We start from the raw sequence: 23,590 nt of genomic DNA, 5'->3' as shown, positions 1-23,590 counted from the left end.
GACAGGGTCTCACCGAGTTGCTTAGTGCCTCACTTTTGTTAAGGCTGGCTTTGAACTTGCAATCCTCCCGCCTCAGCCTCCCAAGCCACTGGGATTACAGGCATGCGCCAATGCACCCAGCAAGCATAGCCTTTTAATTTGCATGTTCAATGCCTTTTCACTTAACTATTCTGTTTATGTTATGTAAATAAGATTTATAGAACAGTTAGAGGTGGTATATATAGAATTCTATTATTGAATTATATGGGGAAGGTATACCATAAATGAAATAACACCCTTTCAAACATAACAACATACAAGTAACACCTAAAATAAATGGTCAGCCTACTACAGAGACTGCCATCCTTAGTGTCAGAAAGTGGTCCCTCTGTAACCATGTTCACCATTCTTACCCTGGAGACCTGAGCACAGCGACACAAGGTAACAACATCCAGAAAAGAAAATATCCTAAAAAGAAAAGAGAGGGAGACAAACTTCACTGTATGATAGTTTCTCTTGATTTTAGCCTTTTAATAACTACACACACATATAACACACACACACACACACACACGCAGTTCTTCCAAGCAAAAAAAAAACAAAAAACATTTGAGCAATCAAAAAAAAAAGAAAAAATTTGAGCAATTAAAAAAAAAGATAATACTGTCCAAATAAAACATAGTAGAAGAAAGTAATCTTTTAGCAGGGTGTGGTAGCACATGCCTGTAATCCCATTGTCTTGGGAGGCTAAGTAGGAGGATTACAAATTTGGAGCCTCAGGTATTTAGTGAGACTCTGTCTCAAACAAATAAGTAAATAAATAAAAAGGACTGAGGCTTAGTGATAAAGCACCCCTGAGTTCACTCCCCAGAACAACAACAACAACAAAAAAGATAATCTTTTACTTAACAATGTACATAAATGCTATACAAGTTCAATTATATCAAGGGAAATGATTTCTAACTGATACAGACATCTGAAGTGTTACAAAATGGAGGTCAGGAAGCATTAGTCTGGAGAAAAGAGGCTAGTTTCTGTCATAGTTACCTGAAGTGTAAAAGCTCCCTAGGATAGCTTTAAAAAATGAAATTTTGTTGTTTAGTGATCAGAGGTTATCAGTTATATTGTGGAACTTGTGATATGCTGAGTTAATAATTACATTAGAGAGAAAGTCATCTACATTTTGTAAATATGTTCAGTCTTTTAAAAAAATTGTGTGCTGAGTGTGGTGGCACATGCCTATAATCCCAGTGACTTGGGAGGCTGAGGCAGGAGGATCACAAGTTCAAAGCCATCCTCAGCAACTTAGGTAGCTCTAAACAACTTGGTGAGACCCTGTCTCAAAAAATAAAAAGGGCCAGAAATGTGGCTCAGTCATTAAGTGCCCTTGTTCAAACCTAGTACCAAAAAAGAGCAACAACAACAAAAAAACTGTGAGCACACATATGAAACTGTAGCTCAGTGGCATGAAGTTCCTGTTCACATGGTTAAGACCAATATCCCTACTAACCATCTCCAAAGGTTTTTCCACTTTCCCAAACTGAAATCTATACCAAAATATCAGTAACTTCCCATTACCTCCCTTTCCCAGTCCTTGACAACCAGCATTCTACCTTCTGTCTCTGTGAAGATGACTGTTCTTGGTACTTAACATTTATCATTTGTGTCTTGCTTATTTTACTTAGCATTATGTCTTTGAGATTCATACATATTGTAGCAGGTTTAAGAATTTACTTCCATTTTAGAGTTGAATACTATTCTATCATATTCCACATTTTGTGTATCTATTGCCAGACACTTGGTTTGCTTTCACCTTTTGGCTACTGTGAATTATGGTTCCATTAACACGAGTATAAAAGGGGGCTGGGGCTGTAGCTCAGTAGCAGAGCACTTGCCTAGCATGTGTGAGGCACTGGGTTCAATCCTTAGCACCACATAAAAATAAAAAAAACAAAGCTGTTTTGTCCATGTACAACTACAAAAAAATAAAATTAAATTAAAAAACATGAGTGTACAGATACCTGTTTAGTCCCAGCTTTTAATACTTTGGGGTATATATCCAGAAGTATAACTTCTGTATCATTTATCAATTCTGCTTAGTTTTTTTGAGGAACCATTAGGCTCTTTTACACAGAAGTTGCACCATTTTAAATTCCTATCAGTAGTATATAAATGATCTTAATTTTCCCACATATTTGTCAAAACTATTTTTTAAAAATAGTATTACAAATGGGTTTGAACTGGGAAATGGTATCTCACTATGTTTTTTTATTTGTACTTTTCTAATGATTAGTAATTTTGAGACCATTTTCATGTTATTCTTGGCCATTTATATATCTGCTTTGGAGAACTACCCATCTCCCTTTATTTTTCTGTATTAGGAACTGAACCCAGGGGTTCTTTACCAGCTACATCCCTAGTTAGCCTACCAAGTCACTGGGGTTATAGGGATACACCATGTCTGGTGAGTCATTTACCCATTTTTAAATCAGGCTTTGTTGTTGTATTATAAAGTTCTTTATGGATTCTAGACAGTGATCCCTTATCATAAATATGACTTGCAAATATTTTCAATGCTGAATTCTATTCTTTAATGTACAAAATTTTTATAATTAATAATATATATAATTTAATAATTCTATTCTTTAATGTTCAAAATTTTTATAATTATGATTCAATCCAGTTTATCTACTTTTTTCTATTGTTTTATGAGTTTTGGTGTCAGATCTGAGAAATCATTGCCAAGTCCAATTATCAGGAATCTTTTCCCCCTCTGTTTTCTTCTAAGAATTTTTTTTGGGGGGGGGGTACTGGGATTGAACACAGGAATACTTTGCCACTGAGCTAAATTCCTAGTCCATTTATTTATTTTGAGCCAAAGTCTCACTACATTGTTGAAAGGTCTTGCCAAGTTGTTCAGGATGGCCTTGAACCTGTGATCCTCCTGTCTCAGCTTCAAGTCCCCAGATTACAGGTATGCCCAGCTTTCTTTTATAACTTTAGCTCTTATGTTTAGGTCTGTGATCCATTGAGTTGGTATTGTATATGGAGTAAGGTAGTTCAACATAATCTCCTCGCACACTTTTGGTGGTTCTGGGGATCAAACCCAGAGCCTTGAACATGCTAAAACACACAGTCTACCACAAAGCTACATCTCCAACCCAACTTATTCTTTTGTTACGGGGATACAAAGTTTTCCCAACATCATTTGTGTTCCTCACTAAATGGTTTTGGCACCTTTGTCAAAAATCATCTGATGGGGCTGTGGTTGTAGCTCAGTGCAGGGAGCGCTTGGCAAGCACATGTGAGGCACTGGATTTGTTATTGAGCACCACATAAAAATAAATAAAAGTATTGTGTCCATAGACAACTAAAAAAAAAATCATCTGACCACATATATGAGGATTTACTTCTGAGCTCTCTATTCTATTCTACTGGCCAATATGTCATGTCTTATGCCAGTGGATCACACTATTTTAAATATTTTTTAGTTTTGGATCAGAAGGTGTTTTTGATTGAAATATCTGCATGATTAAAAAAACTCCCTAGGAATAGTAACTGAATTGGTTACAAAAAACTTCCCTTATGCTTTATTTACCTTCTTTTTTAAACTGATTTATTCCTGTGATCTCAGCAAGATACCAACAAGGAGCAGAAAAGTCACTGGACAAGTTCAGAGAAAATGAAAAAATTTAAAAAGGTATCCATAGGCAGTCTTCAGTAATATGTAAAGAGTGTGCCTTCTCCAAGGAGGACCGAATGTATAAAGAGAGGGGGAAAAAAGGAGGGCTATGAGTTTCATGTATTCATTCAGAATATATTTCAATGGGCATTGTTTTAGGTCCCTGCAGTTAAGCAGCTTGTGGTCTAGGAGCTGTTGGTAGACACAAAGTAAGTAAAAAACTGTGAAAAAATTTTAGGAAGTTAATGACTACAATAAAGATAGCAAAGTAAAAATGACGAGTGGTCAGGGAAAGCCTTTTCTAGGAATACATATTTGATTTTAGACCTCAATAATAGAAGGAACCAGAATTGTCAAGATCTAAGAAAAAGAACATTCACGTAAAGAAACAGTGAGTGTGTGATGAAAGATTAAAAGAAGCAGTGAAGATGTAGTATAGTAGTAGAACCATAGCCCATTAATAAGTTATTATATATCAGGTATTATTTTAAGTCATTTTTATATGTGCAACAACTCCTTACAATGTTCCTACAAGATAGGTACTATTATCATTCCCATTTATAGATAAGGATAGTGAGCAAAGTTTAGAGTTAGATAGGGCCAGACTAAGAAGGCTTTATGGCCATAGTGAACTGTTTAGATTATATTCCAAGTCTAAGGGAAGCCAAAGGTGGGTTAGGTCAGTGAGGGATATTATCTAATTTATATTAGGAAAAGATCATTATACAATGGGTCTAGTGGCACCTATTTGGAATCTCAGCTACTCAGAAGGCTGAAGCAGGAGGATTGCAAGTTTGAGGCTAGCTAGGGCAACTAAGCAAGATCATTTCAAAATTTAAAAAATGGATAGCAATGTAACTCAGTGGTGGAGTACTTGCTTAGCATGCATGAGGCCTTGGGTTTGATCCCTGGTACCACAAAAGACATAAACAAACATCAGTATAGCTGCTGTGGGGAGATCAGACTGTCAGGGCACAAAAGTGGCACCAAGCCTATCAGTTAAGAGAACACCATTACTGGGCTGGGGATGTGGCTCTAGTGGTAGCGTGCTCGCTTGGCATTCGCGGGGTGCTGGGTTCGATCCTCAGTACCACATAAAAATAAAATAAAGATGTTGTGTCCACCGAAAACTTTAAAAAATAAATAAATATTAAAAAAGAGAGAGAGAGAGAGAGAACACCACTACTGCCTAGGTAATGGAGGCTTAGACTACGTCTGCTACCAGGGAGATACAGAAAACAGGGTAGAACTTGATGATGGACTGGATGAGATGGTTCGAGAACACATTTCTGGTACCAGGACCTGGGTAGTTAAAGGTGCCATTAATTAAAATGTGGAACACTGAAACTATGTTATGGCTTAATCCAAAGTTTTTGTTTTAGATATGTTATATGTGAGTACAGATACCAAGAAAATAATTGGATCTAGTAAGACCTTCAACTTTTCCTTACAGCTGTTGTAATATTTCTTTTTCTTTACCTGTTTTGTATTAATTATTTTTGCTTTTATTATATTTTGCTTTTTAAACCATTTCTGTTTTCCACTCTTTTTTCACTTCATTATTCCTATATCTTACCTGGCTTATTTCCTTTTTACCCTTTTCAGTTTCTAAATGGCAGGTAAACCCAAAAAAGGAAAAGCTGGGTACCTTTCTTGTTCCCTCAAAGCACACTTGGTTTCATTCTGATGACTCTTAATAAAGCAAATTAACCATATTTTAAAATTCTGATAATATTAAAATACTACCCACTCCACTTCCAAATAAAAATACTGTCTCAATCTGTGTACCTCAATAAAATAATATACTGTTTACCTTATAACAAATCTACCTAATACAACAAATATTGTTTCATTGCTGAAATGCTTCTTTATCCTGTCACCCACTATTCAGTATCTTTGTATGGAGTTTAATAACCTAAATATTCTTATGTTTACCCTGAGTAATATTACATGAGGGTGAGAGGTGAGAAGCTTTACAAGTATTCATCTTAGTAGTCTCTAATAATCTTTCAATAGAAAGGTTCTCCGCAAAAGACAGCAAAAACAACATACATGAAATATCAAGCTGGTGGTCAAGTGTGTGCAGACTTAGGAGACTTCACATTTTAGTCAGCTTTTATGTCCCCCACCCTCTCTACCAAAGATTTAACCCAGGAGCACTTAACTGCTGAGTCATATCTCCAGCCCTTGTTCATTATTTTATTTAGAGACAGAATCTCACTGAGTTACTCAGTGCCTTGCTAAGTTGCTGAGGCTGGCTTTGAACTTTCGATCCTCCTGTTTCAGTCTCCCAAGTCTCTGAGATTACAGGAGTGTGCCACTGTGCCCAGCTAGGTTACAGTTCTCTTAATCTAATAATTTCACCTCTGAATATTCCTGCATTAAGAGTTTTTTGGGGGACATTTCATATCCACACCATAATACCCCATGGAGCACAACATCTCAACAATCACAATTGTGTTACTAGAACATACTAAATGAACTAGGCAAGGTGGCTCATGCCTGTAATATCAGCTACTTGGGCAGCTGAGACAGGAGGATTTGAGACAGAAGGATTGCACGTTCAAGGCCAGCTTGTTTTAAAAATAAATAAATAAATAAATTCACGTATACATACATAAATACATAAATGGGGTTGTCACCCACTATTTAGGATATAGTTCAGTGGTAGAGTGCCCCTGGGTCCAATCCCGAGTACCACACACACACACACAAAAAGAATGGGGTTCTAAATGTGAAGATTCCAGAGTTAGATTTTCACCTTGACTTGGACATTACAGAATTTTTTTTTTAAAGAGGACAAACATAATCACTGTGCTCCTCTATACAAGTAATAAAAGCTTAGTCCTTCTAGTCCTAATTCGCCTGTCTTAGGAAGATGGATGTGATAAGCTTCAGTACTTGAATTCCTTCTATCACTACTCAAGTAGTCTGTTTATATATTGGTTATTATTTAGTAACTCCTTGACTTCTATTTTTTCTTTGTACTTGATTCTAGAGACAATTATCTTTAGAAATCTGAATATAAGTATTGGGCAGAGGGCTGAGGTTGTGGCTCAGAGGTCCACTAGGCTAGTACGCCTGAGGTACTGGGTTCAATCCTTAGCACCACATAAAAATAAAAATAAAGATATTGGGTCCACCTATAACTAAAAAATAAATATTTTTTAAAAAAAGAATTGTGCTGAACATGGAGGCACATGCCTATAATCCCAGCAACTGAGGCAGGAGGATCACAAATTCAAAGCTAGGCTCATGAATTTACCAAGGCAACTCTGTGAGATACTGTGTCAAAATAAAAAATAAAAGGGGCTGGAGCTGTGACTCAGTGATTAAGTACTCCTGGGTTTAAGTGGCATGTTCAAGGCCAGACTGGGCAATTTAGCAAGCCCCAGTCTCCGAAGAAAAAGAAAAAAAAAGGCTGGGGATACAGTTCACTGTAAAGCACCCCCTGGTTCAATCCTCAATACAGCAAAACAAATACAAAAATAAACCAAAAAGCTAGAAACAACTTAATTTTTTATCAATAAACAATGCAAACTATAGCACACTCTTCTTTGAGACCCTCAGCAACTCAGTTAGACCCTGTCTCAAAATAAAAAATAAAAAAACAACTGGGGGTCTATCTGGGGTTGTGGCCCAGCAGTAGAGCGCTTGCTCTGAATGTACAAGGCCCTGGGTTCTATCCTCAGCACCCAATAAAAGTAAATAAATAAAATAAAGGTATTGTGTCCAACTACAACTAAAAGAAACAAACAAACAACTGGGAATGTGGCTCAGTGGGTTAAGTGCCCTGGGTTCAATCCGTGGTAAAACAACAACAACAAATCACCCATAGTTTATGGAAAACTATCTGAAGAACATTCATGATTCCTTTAGGTATGCTACATTCTATGTGTGGTGAGTAATGTGGATTGACTCACCCATATTAGGTCCATCCCAGTTCACTAGCTTAAGCCACTTGCTGTGATTGAATTTAATCTAGACCTATTTGGCTAAGATCTGAGAAGAAACTTTATATGGGTATCAATGCTAGTCCATCTCTCCCTTGAAATAAAAAAAAATAAACATGTTACCCATTATTTAAAAAATATTTTCTGCTGTAGATGGATGCAATACCTTTATTTTATTTTTTATTTTTATATGGTGTTGAGGATCGAACTCAGTGCCTCATACATGCTAGGCAAGCGTTCTACTACTACACTACACCACTGCGTTACAACCCCATCCCCCATGTAATCCATTATTTGCTGGCATCTATCCTGTGCCCATAAGGAAAAGCAGCTTTAGGACCAAAGTGATGCTATTCTTTACAGAACAAAAGAAGAAAAATGATAACACTGAGATTCCCTAAGCCAACCAACCTGATTACTTGGTTTAATGTCTGTATTTCCTTTTATAATCTCCCTTACTGTTTAAGCCAATTTGAGTTGGAGGTTTTATAACTTGCAGTTACAAAAACAATTTTTTAAAGAGAATTATAATTAAATATAATTACTGACCTTACATTAAATCTTTTCCTCCTATTTTCTCTATTTTAGTGAGTGCTCCCACCATCTACTCACTAGAAAGCAAAGAGCATGGGCATCATCCTTGACACCTTCCCAGTATCACACATCAAGGGCTGGGGTTGTGGCTCAGAGGTAGAACACTTGTCTAGCATGCATGAGGCAATGGGTTCGATCCTCAGCACCACATAAAAATAAAGGTATTATGACTACCTACATAATAAAATAAATGTCTAAAAACTTAATCCCATTAAATCATTCAAGAAATACATTGCTAATCTCAACACTTAAAAATCTCTCCATTATGGGGCAGAGAGAGAGCTCAGTGGTAGCTCACTTGCCTAGCATGTCAGAGTTCCTAAGGTTGATCCCTGGCACTGGAAAAAAAAAGTCTCTTACTTGGGTCCATTTTCTTTCTAGATTTAGCAGCACTACCATTGACCCTCACAAAAGAAAATTGCAACTTTCCAACTGCTTATCTTGCCTTTAGCAGTGTTTTTTTTTTTCTGATAAACAATTATAATATCTAGAGTTGGAACAAGGAAAGACTTTACTCTTTAATTCCATTCACCAGAGGTAACCAGCAATAACTTAAATAATGGCTATGAAGAAATGTGTAAGAATTCATTCTTAATAAACTAATAACTACAAATCATCCATTGAAAAAAATCATCTGTGAGTTTACCTTCATATTGTCATTAGAACTCATAATATCATAGAAAGGAGACATCACCATTGAAGAAAAAAATCCACAAAATCTTTGTTACACTTAAGTCAGAAAGGGTAGGATAAGGCTTTAGGTCAGCCAAGTCCTCACTGTGTGGGGTCCTGCAGAGTGAAAGCTTAAATTCAAGACTGTGGCAAAACACCTGAAGTTCATTGCCAGGACTGTGATGGTACAAGAAGGGAATGTGGAAGATGGATACAGGACCCTAAGTAGAATCCTGCTATCTAGGGCTCACTGAGGGACAGAGGGAAAGCTATAAAACCTGCCAATGGATCTACACCATGGTAATGGCTCAAAAGATCAACTTTTTTTCTTTTTATCTTGGTGCTGGGGATTGAACCTGGGTCTCACACATGACATGCAAATGCTCTACTTACTGAGCTACAACCCCAGCCAGAAAGATCAGCTTCTTGATGCAAAAGAATTGGGTGCAACCATATCAGGGCTGCACAGGCTTGTGGATAGGAGGCCCTATCCAGTTTGTGTGTCCACCTCTTTTCTTTCTCATTTCTATAACCCCATTTTCTGTTTCCTTTCTCATTTGTTTGCTTCCTTTAGCTGTGACAGACTCTATCACATATATATAGAAAGAGAAAAAAGAATGAGAAAGGAAGGAAGGAAGAAGGAAGGAAAGGTGGGAGAAGGTTAAAGAATTACTGAATATTCCCACATCGGCATATATCATAGGCTTTTGTTTTTCCAAAAAACACTGGCAGAATTTGTTTTAAAATTTATATTTCTACCTCTATTTCTATCTACACCATAAAACTTAACTTCTTTTTTGGGAGGCAATGGAGAAGGAACTCAGGGATGTTTACCACATAGCTACATCCCCATTTCATTTTAATTTTTTTACTTTGAGACAGGATCTTGCTAATTTCTGAGGCTGGCTTTGCTCTTTGTCACTGGGATTATACACATGGGCCACTGTATCCAGCTTAAAACTTACCTTCTAAAGTGCATAATTAAGTGATTTCCCCCCAGCTGCTTTTCTTTTTTGGTGTTGGGGGTGAAATCCAGGCAAGGTACTAGGCAAGCACTCCATCACTGAGCCACATTCTCAGCCTTCAGAGATTTTTAAAAATATAACCATAATGTTGTGCAACCATCATCACTAACTCCAGAATTTTTTTTTTGTAGTGCTAGGGATCACACATACTATGCAGCACTCCATCACTGAGTTCTACATATTTATTACCCTGAAAAGAACCCCATCACTTCCCACCCACCACTCAACCCCAAAAAACCTCTACTCTACTTTCTGTATCCATTGATTTATCTATTCTGGATATTACATAAATGGAATAACACAGTAATAAGTAAGGCCTTTTGGTCTGGCTTCTTTCAATAAGCATGTTTTAAAACATACATTCATGTTGTAGCACATATCCATATTTTGTTCCTTCAATGGCCAAGTAATGTTCCACTATATGGGTATTTTGTATTTTATCTATTCTTTTGATGGACAACTGGGTTATTTCCACTTTTTAACTACTGTGCATAATGCTGTTGTTACAAACATTCCAAGTTTTCAAGTGCATTTATTTTCAATTCTTAAATGTAGGAGCAGAAACGCTGGATTATGCGGTATTTCTATATTTAACTTTTGACGAAACTACCAAGCTGTTTTCCACAGTGGACATACTAGCTTGTGTGTATGGGTGTGGAGTGTGTGTAGGAATTGAACCCAGTGGTCCTCTACCACTAAGCTACATCTCCCGCCCTTTCTCAACATTATTTGAGACTGGTTTCAAAACTAAGTTGCTGAGGCTGGTCTTGAGCTTGCTATCCTCAGTCTCCCAAGTTGCTGAGATTAAGTTATGAGCAACCATGTCATCTTAAAAAAAAATATCTTAAAAAAATCCCTACCAGCAATTTATGAAGGTCAATTTCTTCTTGTCTTTGACAATACTTTTTAGTTACAGACATCCTAGGTGATGTAAAGTGATAACTCATTGTGGTTTTAATGGGCATTTATTTCTGATAGCTAATGATGTTGAGCATCTTTTCACGAACTTACTAATAAGAGGAGGCTTTTATTAAGGCTTTCCTATGCTACTTCAGAAAGAATATTAAATGGGCAAAGATTTAAATAATTTGTTTATAATATAAGTTTCTTCAAAAAACACATATATTATGTTGTTGTTCTTTCATTCTACTACAGAAAGAAGGAAGGGTATTAAGAGGAGCACAGCACAGTGTTTCAAAATAGATTTAAAAAATCGAAAAAAAATAATTTTATGATAAAAAACGGGGAGCACAACAAAGTAAGCATCAACTCCGGGCTGGGGCAAAAGCTTGAGCAGTACGTCGAAATCCAAGCAAAGTAAAGTAAGGATCCATAAGGAGTGCGGCCTCACACAATATATTGGGAAATGAGCATCAGAGCCTGAGCAGGGAATAGAGGGCTCCCACACAGAGGAGAAACCTAGTGTGGGCTCAGGAATCCATTCAGGATAAGAATGTATCCGTGCAAGAGAAGGACTGTGGCCTGGCATGCAGAGTTTGAACCTGCAGGGGTGAAGTATGGATCATATTGAGAGGGAGCAGCAGTACTGCAGGACTGATTATTATTGGGGGACTGAATATATACATTAACCATAACAGAAGTCTGGTTTATCACTTTCATAAAAGGAAGTTACAAATCTGGAAAAGGAGAAAACTAGACAGAATGTAATAATTGATTAGAATTAAGAATTATCAGTGGAAATACAGTTTTTTTTTTTTAGTTGTTGATGGACACTATACCTTTATTTTTTATTTATTTATTTTTATGTGGTGCTGAGGATTGAACCCAGTGCCTCACACATGCGAGGTAAGCACTCTGCCACTAAGCCCCAGCCCCAGCCCAGGAAACAGTTTTTAACAGATTAGAAATAAGTATAAACGTGTATGAACACGTGTGTGTGTGTGTGTGTATTTTCATATTCCCAAGCTATTTGCTGGCGCCCTGGGGTAGCAATGCCTCAATGACAATGAGGACATTTAGCATCCAGATTTTGATTTCTAAATTCCTCTCTTCACCAAATGCTATCAGGGCTCCTTGGAGAAATGGAACATAGAAAAAAAGATCAACCTGAAAATTTTTGCAACAGAAATCAAGTAAGTGCTCAAAGGTTATAGAGAAAAGACAAATGTCATTGGCATCAGGTGTGGTGGCACACGCTTATAATCCCCAGTGACCTGGGAGGCTCTTGCAGGAAAATCTCAAATTCGAGGCCAGCCTCAGCAACCTAGGGAGGCCCTATCTTAAAATTGAAAATCAAAAGGGCTGGGAATATGGCTTAGTGGTTAAGCACCCCGGGGTTGAAGTCCTGGTACCAAAAACCCAAAAATAAAACATTAACAACCTCATGTCGGGTGGGCTGGGGTTGTGGCTTAATGGTAGAGCACTTGCCTGGCATGTGTGAGGCACTAGGTTCAATTCTCAGCACCACTTAAAAATAAATAAAAGTCCACCAACAGCTAATAAAATACATTTAAAAAAAAAAAAACTCATGGGAACCAGCTTGAGGGCTCCCATTGGAAAAATCTGGGATAATTCAAATATCAAAACAAATGTTGAGTAATAATTTATAACTAACTGACTACAAAGGAAACCATAACTTCAGACAGCTAAAAATTAATAAAGTTTAATGAGAAGGGAAATATTTACATGGTTTCAAAATACTTCCTGTAAAATACTTATTAATTATAAAGAGAGACTTAACTTTCCATTAAAGAAGCCTGGCAGACACTGCTTTAGTCTATTAATCAAAGTGAACAAAGTAATAAGTCAACTTGAAAGTATATGCCAACTAACAGGATACAAAGAGAAGTATATAGCATCACTTCTATGTTTTTTCTACTAGCAAAGCATAACCTGAATCTAATTACCAGGAAACATAAGACAATTCAAACTGAAGGAAGTTCTACAAAATGGCTGAACTGTAATCTTCAAAAGTGTCAAAATCAACAAAATACTGAGGAATTGTTCAGACTAAAGATAGATATTAGGGGCTGGGGTTGTGGCTCAGTGGTAGATTGCTCGCCTAGCACATGTGAGGCCCTGGGTTTGATCCTCAGCACCACATAAAAATAAAGATATTGTGTCCAACTAAAAAATAAATATTTAGAAAAAAAAATTAGATATCAGGCTGGGGTTATGGCTCAATGGTAGAGCTCTTGCCTTAGCACATATGAGGCACTGGGTTCGATCCTCTGCAGCACATTAAAAAATAATAAATAAAATAAAGTTATTATAAAAAAGATATTAATCGAAAGCAACACAATGATTATGAACTGGACTGTTTTGCTATCAAGACATTATTGGAGGGCTGGGGTTGTGGCTCAGCGATAGAGTGCTCGCCTAGCATGTGTGAGGCCCTGGGTTCGATCCTCAGCACCACATAAAAATAAATAAATAAAATAAAGATATTGTGCCCAACTGCAACTAAAAAATAAATAAATATTTTTTAAAAAGACATTATTGGAGCCAGATGCAGTGGTGCACCCCTGAAATCCCAGCAACCCAAGAAGCTGAGGAAGGAGGATCATGAGTTTGAGGTCAGCTTCAGTAATTTAATGCTGTCTCTCAGAAACTTACCAAGCAAGACTGTCTCGAGATAAAAAAATAAAAATAGGCTGGGGATGTGGCTCAGTGGTAAAGTGCCTCTGGGTTTAAACCCCAGTACCTAAAAAAATATATTTCTTTTCTGTAATTAAAGCCTTTGTGCCGTCTGTTGTGAGGTGATGAAGAGATTCAAACAAGGACTCAGGTATTTAGTAGACCTGCCTTTAATTAGGACCACTTTGGATTCTGTAAGGAGATTCTATCTCCAACTAAAAAAATAAATATTAAAAAAAAAAAAAAGTGTTTTGGGANATGTTGTGTCCGCCGAAAACTAAAAAAATAAAATATTAAAATTCTCTCTCTCTCTCTAAAAAAAAATAAATAAAAAAAATAAATCCAGCATCAGCAACTAAGCTAGTCTCTAAGCAACTTACAGACCTTGTCTCAACATTTAAAAAATAAATAAATAAAAAGAGCTGGAATGTGGTTTAATGGTTAAGTGCCCCTGGGTTCAACTCCCAGTACCAAAAACAAACAAACATAAATACATGAATTTCTTAAAATTACAAATGCCCCAAACTAAATTTATTAATATTTAACCACTGACCAATAGTTATCTGTCCAGTTTTTTTTTTAAAGAGAGAGGGAGAGAGAGAGAGAATTTTAATATTTATTTTTTAGTATTTGGCAGACACAACATCTTTGTATGTGGTGCTGAGAATTGAACCTGGGCCGCGCACATGCCAGGCGAGCGCGCTACCGCTTGAGCCACATCCCCAGCCCTATCTGTCCAGTTTAATGTCAAATATATCAAAGCCTCTTTCCAGCGAGGCATGGTGGAGCACACCTATAATCCCAGCAGCTTGAGAGGCTGAGGATCCCAAGTTTGATGTCAGCCTTAGCAATTAGCAAAAAAAGTTAGCAAGTCTCAAAATAAAAAATAAAAAGGTCTGGGGATATAGCTCAGTAGTGGAATGTCCCTGGGTTCAATACCCAATAGCGCAAAAAAAAAAAAGCCTCTTTCCTCTTTGTCTTCAATGATTTAAACAAAGATTAAACTAATTGTTTTATATATCTAAATGCACTAATAAGTAGTATGTTTTATGTCAGTTTCCCTTTTTCATCTGATCTCCAATTTAGGAAGGAACTTGTTTTCAACTTTAAGTTCAGAATTGATTGTTTGGAACTCAACTAATTTCCCCTAGAAATCCTAACAGTAGTGAAGTTTCCTGCTTAGCTTAGAAAGGAGCTAATTTAACCCATAATGCACACATTGGTCAGTACCAATATAATATATATACATTAGAACCAAATTCTCATTGACAAAAATGTTACTAAGGATAAAATACCTCTAGTGTTCCAATGTGAGAAGTCAAACACATGCCTTCTTTCTTCAGTTTCCTTTTTCCCAACCACTCAACTCAAGACTACTAAGAAAGGACAGATATTTCTAACTTTTCTCACTCCCAAACCCTGGCATGGCTGGTAGTGTCCTAACCTGAGAGGCAGTAGCAGTACTAGGATATAGATATGTTACTCTTCACTCTGCCCAGTGCCTAAGAGTGAGGAGAACAGGTAGAATTAGAAAGTTCATATATGTCTGTATATACATGATAAATTCATATATATTCACAGATTCATTCACCTATATACTCTTCCACTCTATAAATGTTAGGCTTGGACATGTGGCAATGGAACATAAGTGAATGTGAGCTATATTCCACACATCTAAGCAGAGGGGGGTTTTTTGTTTTTGTTTATTTATTATCTTTTTTTTTTAAATTTGTTCTACTTAGTTACACATGACAGTAGAATGCATTTTGACACACTGTACACAAATGGAGCACAACTTCTCATTCCTCTGGCTATACATGGTGCAGAGTCTTACTGGTAGTGTAATCATACATGTATATAGGGTAATAATTTCTGTCTCATTCTACTGTCCTTCCTATCCCCACAGTCCCACCCCTTCCCCCACTCCCCTTTGCACAATCCTAAATTCCTTCCTTCTTCCCCTGACCCCTGTTTTTTTTTTTTTTTTTTCCTGGTTTTGAACCCTGGGGCTCAAGAGATCCTTCCACCTCAGCTTCCCAAGAGCTGAGGCTATGGACTGATACTTGCCATAATGTTTGGCTCTAAGCACTTGTATGCTCTGACTTTGTCTTTTGTGCACTTGCCCTCAGCCTTAGAAAAAAAGCCACTGGAATTTGAGGAGTTGTTGGTAAAAAAGCAGGATGATTTAGGAATTTATCTTCATCTGATTCATCTCTCTGTTAAGAAAAGACCTTATAGCTCATCAAAAGGTACTATACTGGTGTCAAAAACAGTAACCAAAGCTAGAAAGGGCAGAGGTAGGAGAGGTAGGCAGTGCTGTACTCTAAAGAATTACAGAAAATATTCTCTCTAGTACCCTTATCTCTTGGCTAAATTTCTTTAATAATTTTTTTATTGCTCCACTCCATGTGTAAGCTGGACATGGTGGGCACATGCCTATAATCCCATCCACGTGGTGGCAGGAGGATCCCAAGTTTGAGGTCAGCCTCAGCAATTCAATGGGACTCTAAGCAACTCAGCAAGACCCTATCTCAATACCACCTATATACAAGAATAGGGCAAAGGTAAAATTAATAAACAAAATCAAATATAGATGTAAGTTGGAAAAACTGCTACTAAATTAAACTTTCAAATATCTTGACTCACACCTAAAAAATGTGGAATAAGATAGTTCCAGGTGAGCCTCACTAACTCAGTGAGGCCCTAAGTAACCCAAGAAGACACTGTCTCAGAATAAAAAATAAAAAGGGCTGGGATTGTGGCTCAGTTATTAAGTGTCCTTGGGTTCAATTCCTGGCACAAAAACAATAACAAAACAACAACAACAAAAAAATCAAGCCAGGCATGGTGGATAATCCTAGCTCCTAAGGAGGCTGAGGAAAGAAATCGCAAGTTCAAGGGCAGCCATGGCAATGTAATAAGAGTGTCCCAAAATAAAAAGGGGTGCAGATGTAGCTCAGTATAGAGTACTTGTCTACAATGTATGAGGCCCTCGGTCAATCCCCAGTAGAGGGATTGAAACAAACCAGGTAAGACTTTACATAAATGAAAACTGACAACAAATCTAAAAAACAATTTAAATACACAAATAATATATACTCAAAACAAAAAACGAACCACTCAAAATTAGCATTCAGACTTACCGTAATAGGAGTTCTTTGGGAAGTTTTTTATTGATTACAGCTTCATCACTATTTGAGAACATCTGCAAAAACAAAATCACTGTCAACAGTGTCAAGTTTACTTAACATTTTATACTATATTCAACTCAATAGTTCAGAGATAATCCTCCCAGGAGACTTAAAAAAATTATAGTGGACATTGTAAGCCTAAATAGTATTTTCAGAGATGCTTTGGGCTTCAAAAAAGTTTTGAGGCATTTCATTCCATCTTTTGAGATAAAGAACTAACAGAAAAAAGTGCTGGGGGCTGGGATGATGGCTCGTGGTAGAGCGCTCACCTAGCACAAATATATAACAAGTTCCATAATTATTTACAACTATAATGTACTAATAAGAAATGTGGAAAAATGTAATGTAAAACTTGAAAAATAAAAGTGGGAAAAATAAATAATAGAAGAATATTATGTGCCAGATACTGCTATAAGTGTTTTTCATGTATTAGTGTTTTTAAGTCTTCATGCCATTCTTCACTTTCAAGATAAGGAATTACAAAAGGTTACTGCTCAAGGTCACATTATTGCAGAGTGATTACTTTAAAATGACCACACCTGGCTTGCATTTACTTTTTCAAGGAGATATTCAGAATCCTGGAATGTGTCTCTTTTGTGTTTAAGATACAACATGCAGAAAACTGCTTCCTAACCACTGCCATTAAGTATCCACAATGAGTACTTTTAAACACAGCTACCATTTTTGCCACAAAGGTGTTCATAATCTAAGCTTGTCTAGTAAGGCTATGTAAAAAAGCAAATACATATATCGAGTAAAAAGTACTGTAAAAATCAACAAATACACACGCCACTGAAGCCAATTTAAATTCAATCCCTGCTATTAGTATTGCAAAAATTCCTCTTGATTTCATGTAATGAACATTACTGACACCCTGTAAATATCAGGCACTTTTCTAGGCAATGAGACACAAAGATATCTCTGTCCTTAAAGAGCTCTTGCTCTACAATAAATAAAACAGAAACAAATAATTCACTTATTGAGATGTATATCAAAACAAAAGATGGGACAACTAATTCTGCCTGCAGATATATCTAAATTGGTTCTTAAAGGAATATCAAAATTAATTAGGAAAAAAAGGAGAGTGATAACACACAAACAAGAGATTAACAGTACAAAATAAAGGAGCCATAAGAAGGTCCAGATAGTTCATTAAAATTCAAAGTAGAGAAACTAGTGAAGGGGAAGCAGATGGGAAGGAGAAACAATGAATAGAATGCAGTACCCCATCTCAGATATTTAAAGATTAATTACATAATAAATATTTTCTAATAACTTTAATAAAATACCTTCCACATAAATGGAAAGCTCTTGGAGGGTACACAGTATGCTGTCACATATACCATATTTCCAGGGCTGAGTACAATGCCTGATATATTGTTGAACTCAATAAATCTAATGAATTAATTGTTAAGCATGGTGGGGCTGGATCATGAGGAAACTTATATACCAGGCTAGAAATTTGAAACAACAAAGTAGGGAAGAAGAATCTGAAAAAATTAAACTGAACTCCGGAATGGTAGTGAGAAGATATAGCCACTGAAATTATAATACAAGTAGAAGACGATGCTGGGGCAATGGGAATAAAAAAAGAAACTGAAGGAAAGTATTCTCTCCTCACCCGATATTAGGGATATGTACCACTGAGCTACATACCCATCCCTTTTTTTTCTTTTCTCTGGCTAAATTGTCCAGGCTGGCCTCAAATTTGCTAGTCTTGGCCTCCCAATAGCTAGGATCACAAGCATGAGCTATCACCCATGGCTTGAAGATAAGGATTCTTAAAAGAAGCAATAATACTTGGTGACCAAAAGTAGGATCATTTAGCAACTATCAGTGCAACAGATTACAGAAATGAGAGTACTGACAATTAAGTTCTTCTTCTTCTTCTTCTTCTTCTTTTTTTTTTTTTTGTGGTACTGAGGCTCAAACCCAGGGTCTCATGTATCCTAGGCAAAGTGCTCTCCCACTGAGCTACATCCCCAGCCTGAAAATAAATTCTTTAGAAAATTATCTTGCTATTCTCCTGCCTCAGTCTCCCAAGTCACTGGGATTATAGGTGGTGCCACCTCACCCAGCCCTGAGTACACCTATAATTAAGTATGAATACATAAAATTGTCATGTATTTTAAAAGCTAAATAATCAAGGACAGATGATATAACTAACATCTTGCAAAAATAGCTAGAATATCAAAGATTACGACCTAGGAGACACTTGGAGTTGGACTGTAAACAACACACATTAATAAGCTTGAGATCTCCAGGGTGGGAAATGAAGTCTGTAAAAGCAAAATATTATCACTAAATATCCAACCTCTTAGCACTATGCCCAATTCAAAACTACAAAAAGTAGGGCTGGGGATGTGGCTCAAGCGGTGGCGCGCTCGCCTGTCATGCGTGCAGCCCGGGTTCGATCCTCAGCACCACATACAAAGATGTTGTGTCCGCTGAAAACTAAAAATAAATATTAAAATTCTCTCTCTCTCTCACTCTCTTTAAAAAAAAAAAAAACAACTACAAAAAGTAAAGTATCAACTGGGTATGGTGGTGCACACCTATAATCCCAGCTCCTCAGGAGACTGAGGCAGGAGGATTGGAAGTTCAAGACCTCAGCAATTTAGTGAGATCCTTTTTCAAAATGAAAATGAAAAAGGGTTAAGGGTATGCACATCTGGGTTCAGTTCCCAGTACCAGAAAGGGAAAGAGAAAAAAAAAAAGGCATAATCATTATTCTGTATACTCAAAGTGTTCTATTAAATGCTATGTCTCTCCTAATAAGATACTCTGCTCCTTTGAATACATGGTAATGTAAATTAAAAAATAAACATGCTGGGGCTGGGGTTGTGGCTCAGTGGTAGAGTGCTTGCCTAGCATGTTTGAGGCACTGAGTTTGATCCTCAGCACCACATATATGTAAAATAAAGATGTTGTGTCCACTTAAAACTAAAAAATAAATATTAATAAAATAAACATGCTATATGTTGTTCACATGATTTCTTTTTTAACTGTAGATATAAAACAAAAGAACAAAAAATTTAAAAGTTTATATTTTCCTAGTACAGTCTATTATATAGACTGCATGTTGCTGCCTCTATAAGAGTATGATGGTATGTGAAGAAGGGGAAAGGGACACATAAACCTGGGAATATCTGGGAAACAGCACATGTATGGGATATCTATGCAGATTTATATATCCCTCACTCCTTCCTTTTGCACATAAGTATCCTACTTTAAGTTTGTAAAGAATAGATCAGTGGTTCACAAAATGTGGTCCTCTGACCAAGGGCATCAGCGTTAACCACAGAACTTGTTAGAAATACAAATTCTTGGGTTGGACCCCAGACCTACAGAATGAGTACCTGGGGGAATGGTAGAGGAAGGGAAATGGAGGCAATCTGTACCTTAAAAAGACTTCAAGGTGATATGATGTACCCTAAAACGTGAGAACCAATGGACCAGAAAAATTAGATCGAGAGTCTCAGAACTCAAGAATTTACACTTCTAACAAAACCAGTGTCACCAGCTGTCCGTAGGCTGTGTGTGGATTGTGTTACACATAGTAGCCTCTTGAAGGGATAGGCTTGGCTCTGCAAACTCCCTGTCAGGGACTGAATACATGATACAGGTGCGGCTCCGCCTCAGCTCTGCCTAAAATCCCACACACCACCTGAGATGGATGTGACTCACCATGATGTCAATCAATCTGCTGACCAGGAGACATCACTAAACAAGACTCTACCCTTGAAACCTTATCCCCCTCTGATGTCTCTGCTATAAAATAAAGAAAACTTGGGGCTCACTGTCTCTTTTCCAGGGTTCTGTCCAGTGTGGAAGCTGACCCTTAAGGTCGCAGAGCTCTCTCTCCCTCAACTGGAAAACTTTTGAAAACTACTCTCTGTGTGTCTTTTCTTGGCTTTCTCAGCTTAATATTGCAGCCAGCTCTTTTAAACCAAGTTCATCTTTGTGTGTGGGTCATTGGCGAGAAAAGAGAACATTTAACATCAATTAAATGTAGCAATGGATCTTAGGAAATAACCTTAGAAGGTAGACACAAAGCAATATTAAATGCTTTATCTAGTAAACCCTTTCTAGTAAACTATTTTTCATAAAACAATGGTTCACAGAATTGACAGAATATAACTGTTGCAGTTATTTTACTATTTCAGCTGAACACAAATTCTAAGTTTCTCACACAAAAACTAAAGGGGTGTCAAAACATTTTGGATCAAGGCATTACAACAAATTTGTGAAAAATTTTAGGCATATTATTTATAGGCCAGTGAATAAAAGTTTAACATTTGACATTCTTTCATAATCTGATTTTATTTTGTTAATATTTATTTTTAAGAGACAGGATCTTTCTATGTTGTCTAGGCTGCTCCTGAACTCCTGGGCTCAAGTTATCTTGTCTTAGCCTCCCAAGTAGCTGAACTAGAGGTATATTAGTATTATATGAACGTAGAGATATATAATAATATATTTTTGTAATCTACTCACAATTACAAGGAAGCAGTCATAGGAAAAACATGAAGCAACTATAATGTTCATTCCTTATTGTTTCAAGGAAGTTCAACATAACCTAAGTAAGCAGATACTATCAAAAGTCGTCTTTTAGGAATAGAATTGTCTTAAATATGCAGGTTCTTAAAAACTAAGTGTTTGAGCCACGCACAGTGGCACACGCCTATAATCCCAGTGGCTTGGGAAGCTGAGGCAGGAGAATCACAAGCTCAAAAGTAGCCTCAGCAAAAGCGAGGCGCTAAGTTCAGTGAGGCCCTGTCTCTAAAGAAAATACAAAGTAGGGGTGGGGATGTGGCTCTCTTGTCAAGTGCCCCTTAGTTCAATTTCCAGTACCAAACAAAACAAAACAAAACAAAACAAAAACTAAGCGATTTGAGCTGGGCGAAGTGGTGCATGCCCATAATTCCAGCAGCTTGGGAGCCTGGAGTATCACAAATTCAACGTCAGCCTCAGCAACTTAGCAAGGACCCAAGCAATTCAGTGAGATCCTGTCTCTAAATAAAATACAAAACAGGACTGGGATGTGGCTGAGTGATTAATTGCCCTGAATTCAAAACAAAAAACACTCAAACCCAAACCTAAGTGATTTGTCATATATTTGCATAGATTCTTTACTTACATAAAATTGTAATTTTTTCTACAAATTATGTAGCTGAGGAATTATAGTTTTGAAACAACTTGTCCCAAATTGGTATTACATCATTTTATAGAAGAAAATTTTGTTTGTTTTTTTTTTTGAGCGGGAGAGATGTCATTATTTTAAACATTTCAATAAGTTTTCAAATCTGTTGGCATATTTTGGGGCATAGTTTATTAACATGATGAATTTGAATACTGAGCACACAAATAATACCGAAGGAACAATTTCAAGATTTTTTAAAGCCAGAATTGGTAGAAAAAGAGCAGACAGAACACCGAAACAAGAAAAATATTTGCTCAACAGTGACCCCTGCTGCTCAAAATCATGACGCCTTAAAAAGGGTTTTAAAAGATTTTTGACCTTTTTATTCAAGCTTTATAAATGATACAAAGAATTATTAATTTTTAGCTAGAACAGGGCTGTGCAGAAAGAAGACTGTATTTTCTTTTTTTTTCCTTTTGTGGTACTGGCAATTGAGCCCAAAGTTGCTTTCCCACAGGGCTGCATCAATAGTCCTTTTTTATTTTTGAGACAGGGTCTTGCAAATTGCTTAGCTGGCCTCGAACTTTTCATTCACCTCTTTCATCCTCCCAAGTAACTGGGATTACAGGCCTGCACCACCATGTACCACAAGAAGGTTGTATCTTCCTTGAAGCTTGATATGTCCCATTAACTGAGACCTGCCTATTGTGATGTAAAGTAGTGAGTCAGTTGGGGTTGTAGCTCAGTGATAAGAGCGCTTGCTTAGTGCTTGCTTAGTGTGGGTTGAATCCTCAGTACCACATATAAAGATAAATAAAATAAAGGTATTGTATCCATCTACAACCAAAACTATTTTTAAAAAAGTAATGAGACATGCAATTTCAGTCATGTCCTTAGAGAAGGCATGCCACTTCTTTCCTCCCTTCTCAATTCTGCTGCTTAGAGTATGGTTAGGATGATTGGAACTCTATCTTATATCATGAAGTTGAAGGGCATAGTTTTTTGGTTTTTGTTTGTTTGTTTCTTTTGGCAATGAGGATTGAACCCAGGGGTGCTCAACCACTGAGCCACATCTCCAGCCCTTTTCTATACTTTATTTAGAGACAGGATCTCGCTGAGTTGCTAAGTGCCTCTCTGAGTTGCTGAGGCTGGCTTTGAACTCACAATCCTCCTGTCTAAACCTCCAGAGCTGCTGGGATTACAGGCATGTGACACCACACCCATCGAGGACATGGGAGAAAATACATTTCTGTCATTTTAAAGCCACTTTTAATTTCAGTCTCTGACATATGCAGCTTAATCTACTAACTAATCCTGAGACATTGGGATTACAGGTGTGTGCCGGTACATCCAGCTAATATTTTGATTTTAAAAGGTATCTTCTGTTTTATTATTTTTTAATTGTTTTATTATTTTTTTCTTTTTAAAGAGAGAGAGAGAATATTTTTTAATATTTATTTTTCAGTTTTCGGTGGACATAACATCTTTATTTTATTTTATGTGGTGCTGAGGATAGAACCCAACAACCCGGGCATGCCAGGCGAGCCATTACCACCTGAGCCACATCCCCATCCCCTATCTTCTGTTTTAGCTGGGCATTGTGGTGCACTCCTGTAATTCCAGCAACTCAGGAGGTTGAGGCAGGAGGATCGAAAATTCAAGGGCAGCCTGGGCAACTTATCAAGGCCCTAAGAAACCTGTCTTTAAAATAAAAGACAGAAAGGGGATATGGCTCAGTGGTTAAGCATCCCCAG

At 37.1% G+C, this 23,590-nt stretch overlaps 1 protein-coding gene across 8 annotated transcripts in view; it reads right to left on the bottom strand.

Moving 5' to 3' along the window:
• Fbxl20 (F-box and leucine rich repeat protein 20) overlaps positions 1-23,590 on the bottom strand; it is a 102,568-nt gene that overhangs the window by 31,916 nt on the left and 47,062 nt on the right. For 5 of the 8 annotated variants that reach the window (XM_048785301.1, XM_048785321.1, XM_015506680.2 and 2 more), the window contains exons 2-3: positions 16,646-16,707; positions 393-447 (exon numbers count right to left, since the gene is read on the bottom strand). In XM_048785301.1, the coding sequence (XP_048641258.1) occupies positions 393-447; positions 16,646-16,707 (117 nt within the window). The remainder of the gene's footprint in view (positions 1-392; positions 448-16,645; positions 16,708-23,590) is intronic. The other 3 variants (XM_048785307.1, XM_048785295.1, XM_048785290.1) reach the window with 1 other exon arrangement.

The sequence above is a fragment of the Marmota marmota genome, unplaced genomic scaffold, assembly GCF_001458135.2.
Source record: "Marmota marmota marmota unplaced genomic scaffold, marMar, whole genome shotgun sequence".
Classification (NCBI taxonomy): Eukaryota; Metazoa; Chordata; class Mammalia; order Rodentia; family Sciuridae; genus Marmota; species Marmota marmota.
This window is presented reverse-complemented; position numbering and strand designations above follow the sequence as displayed.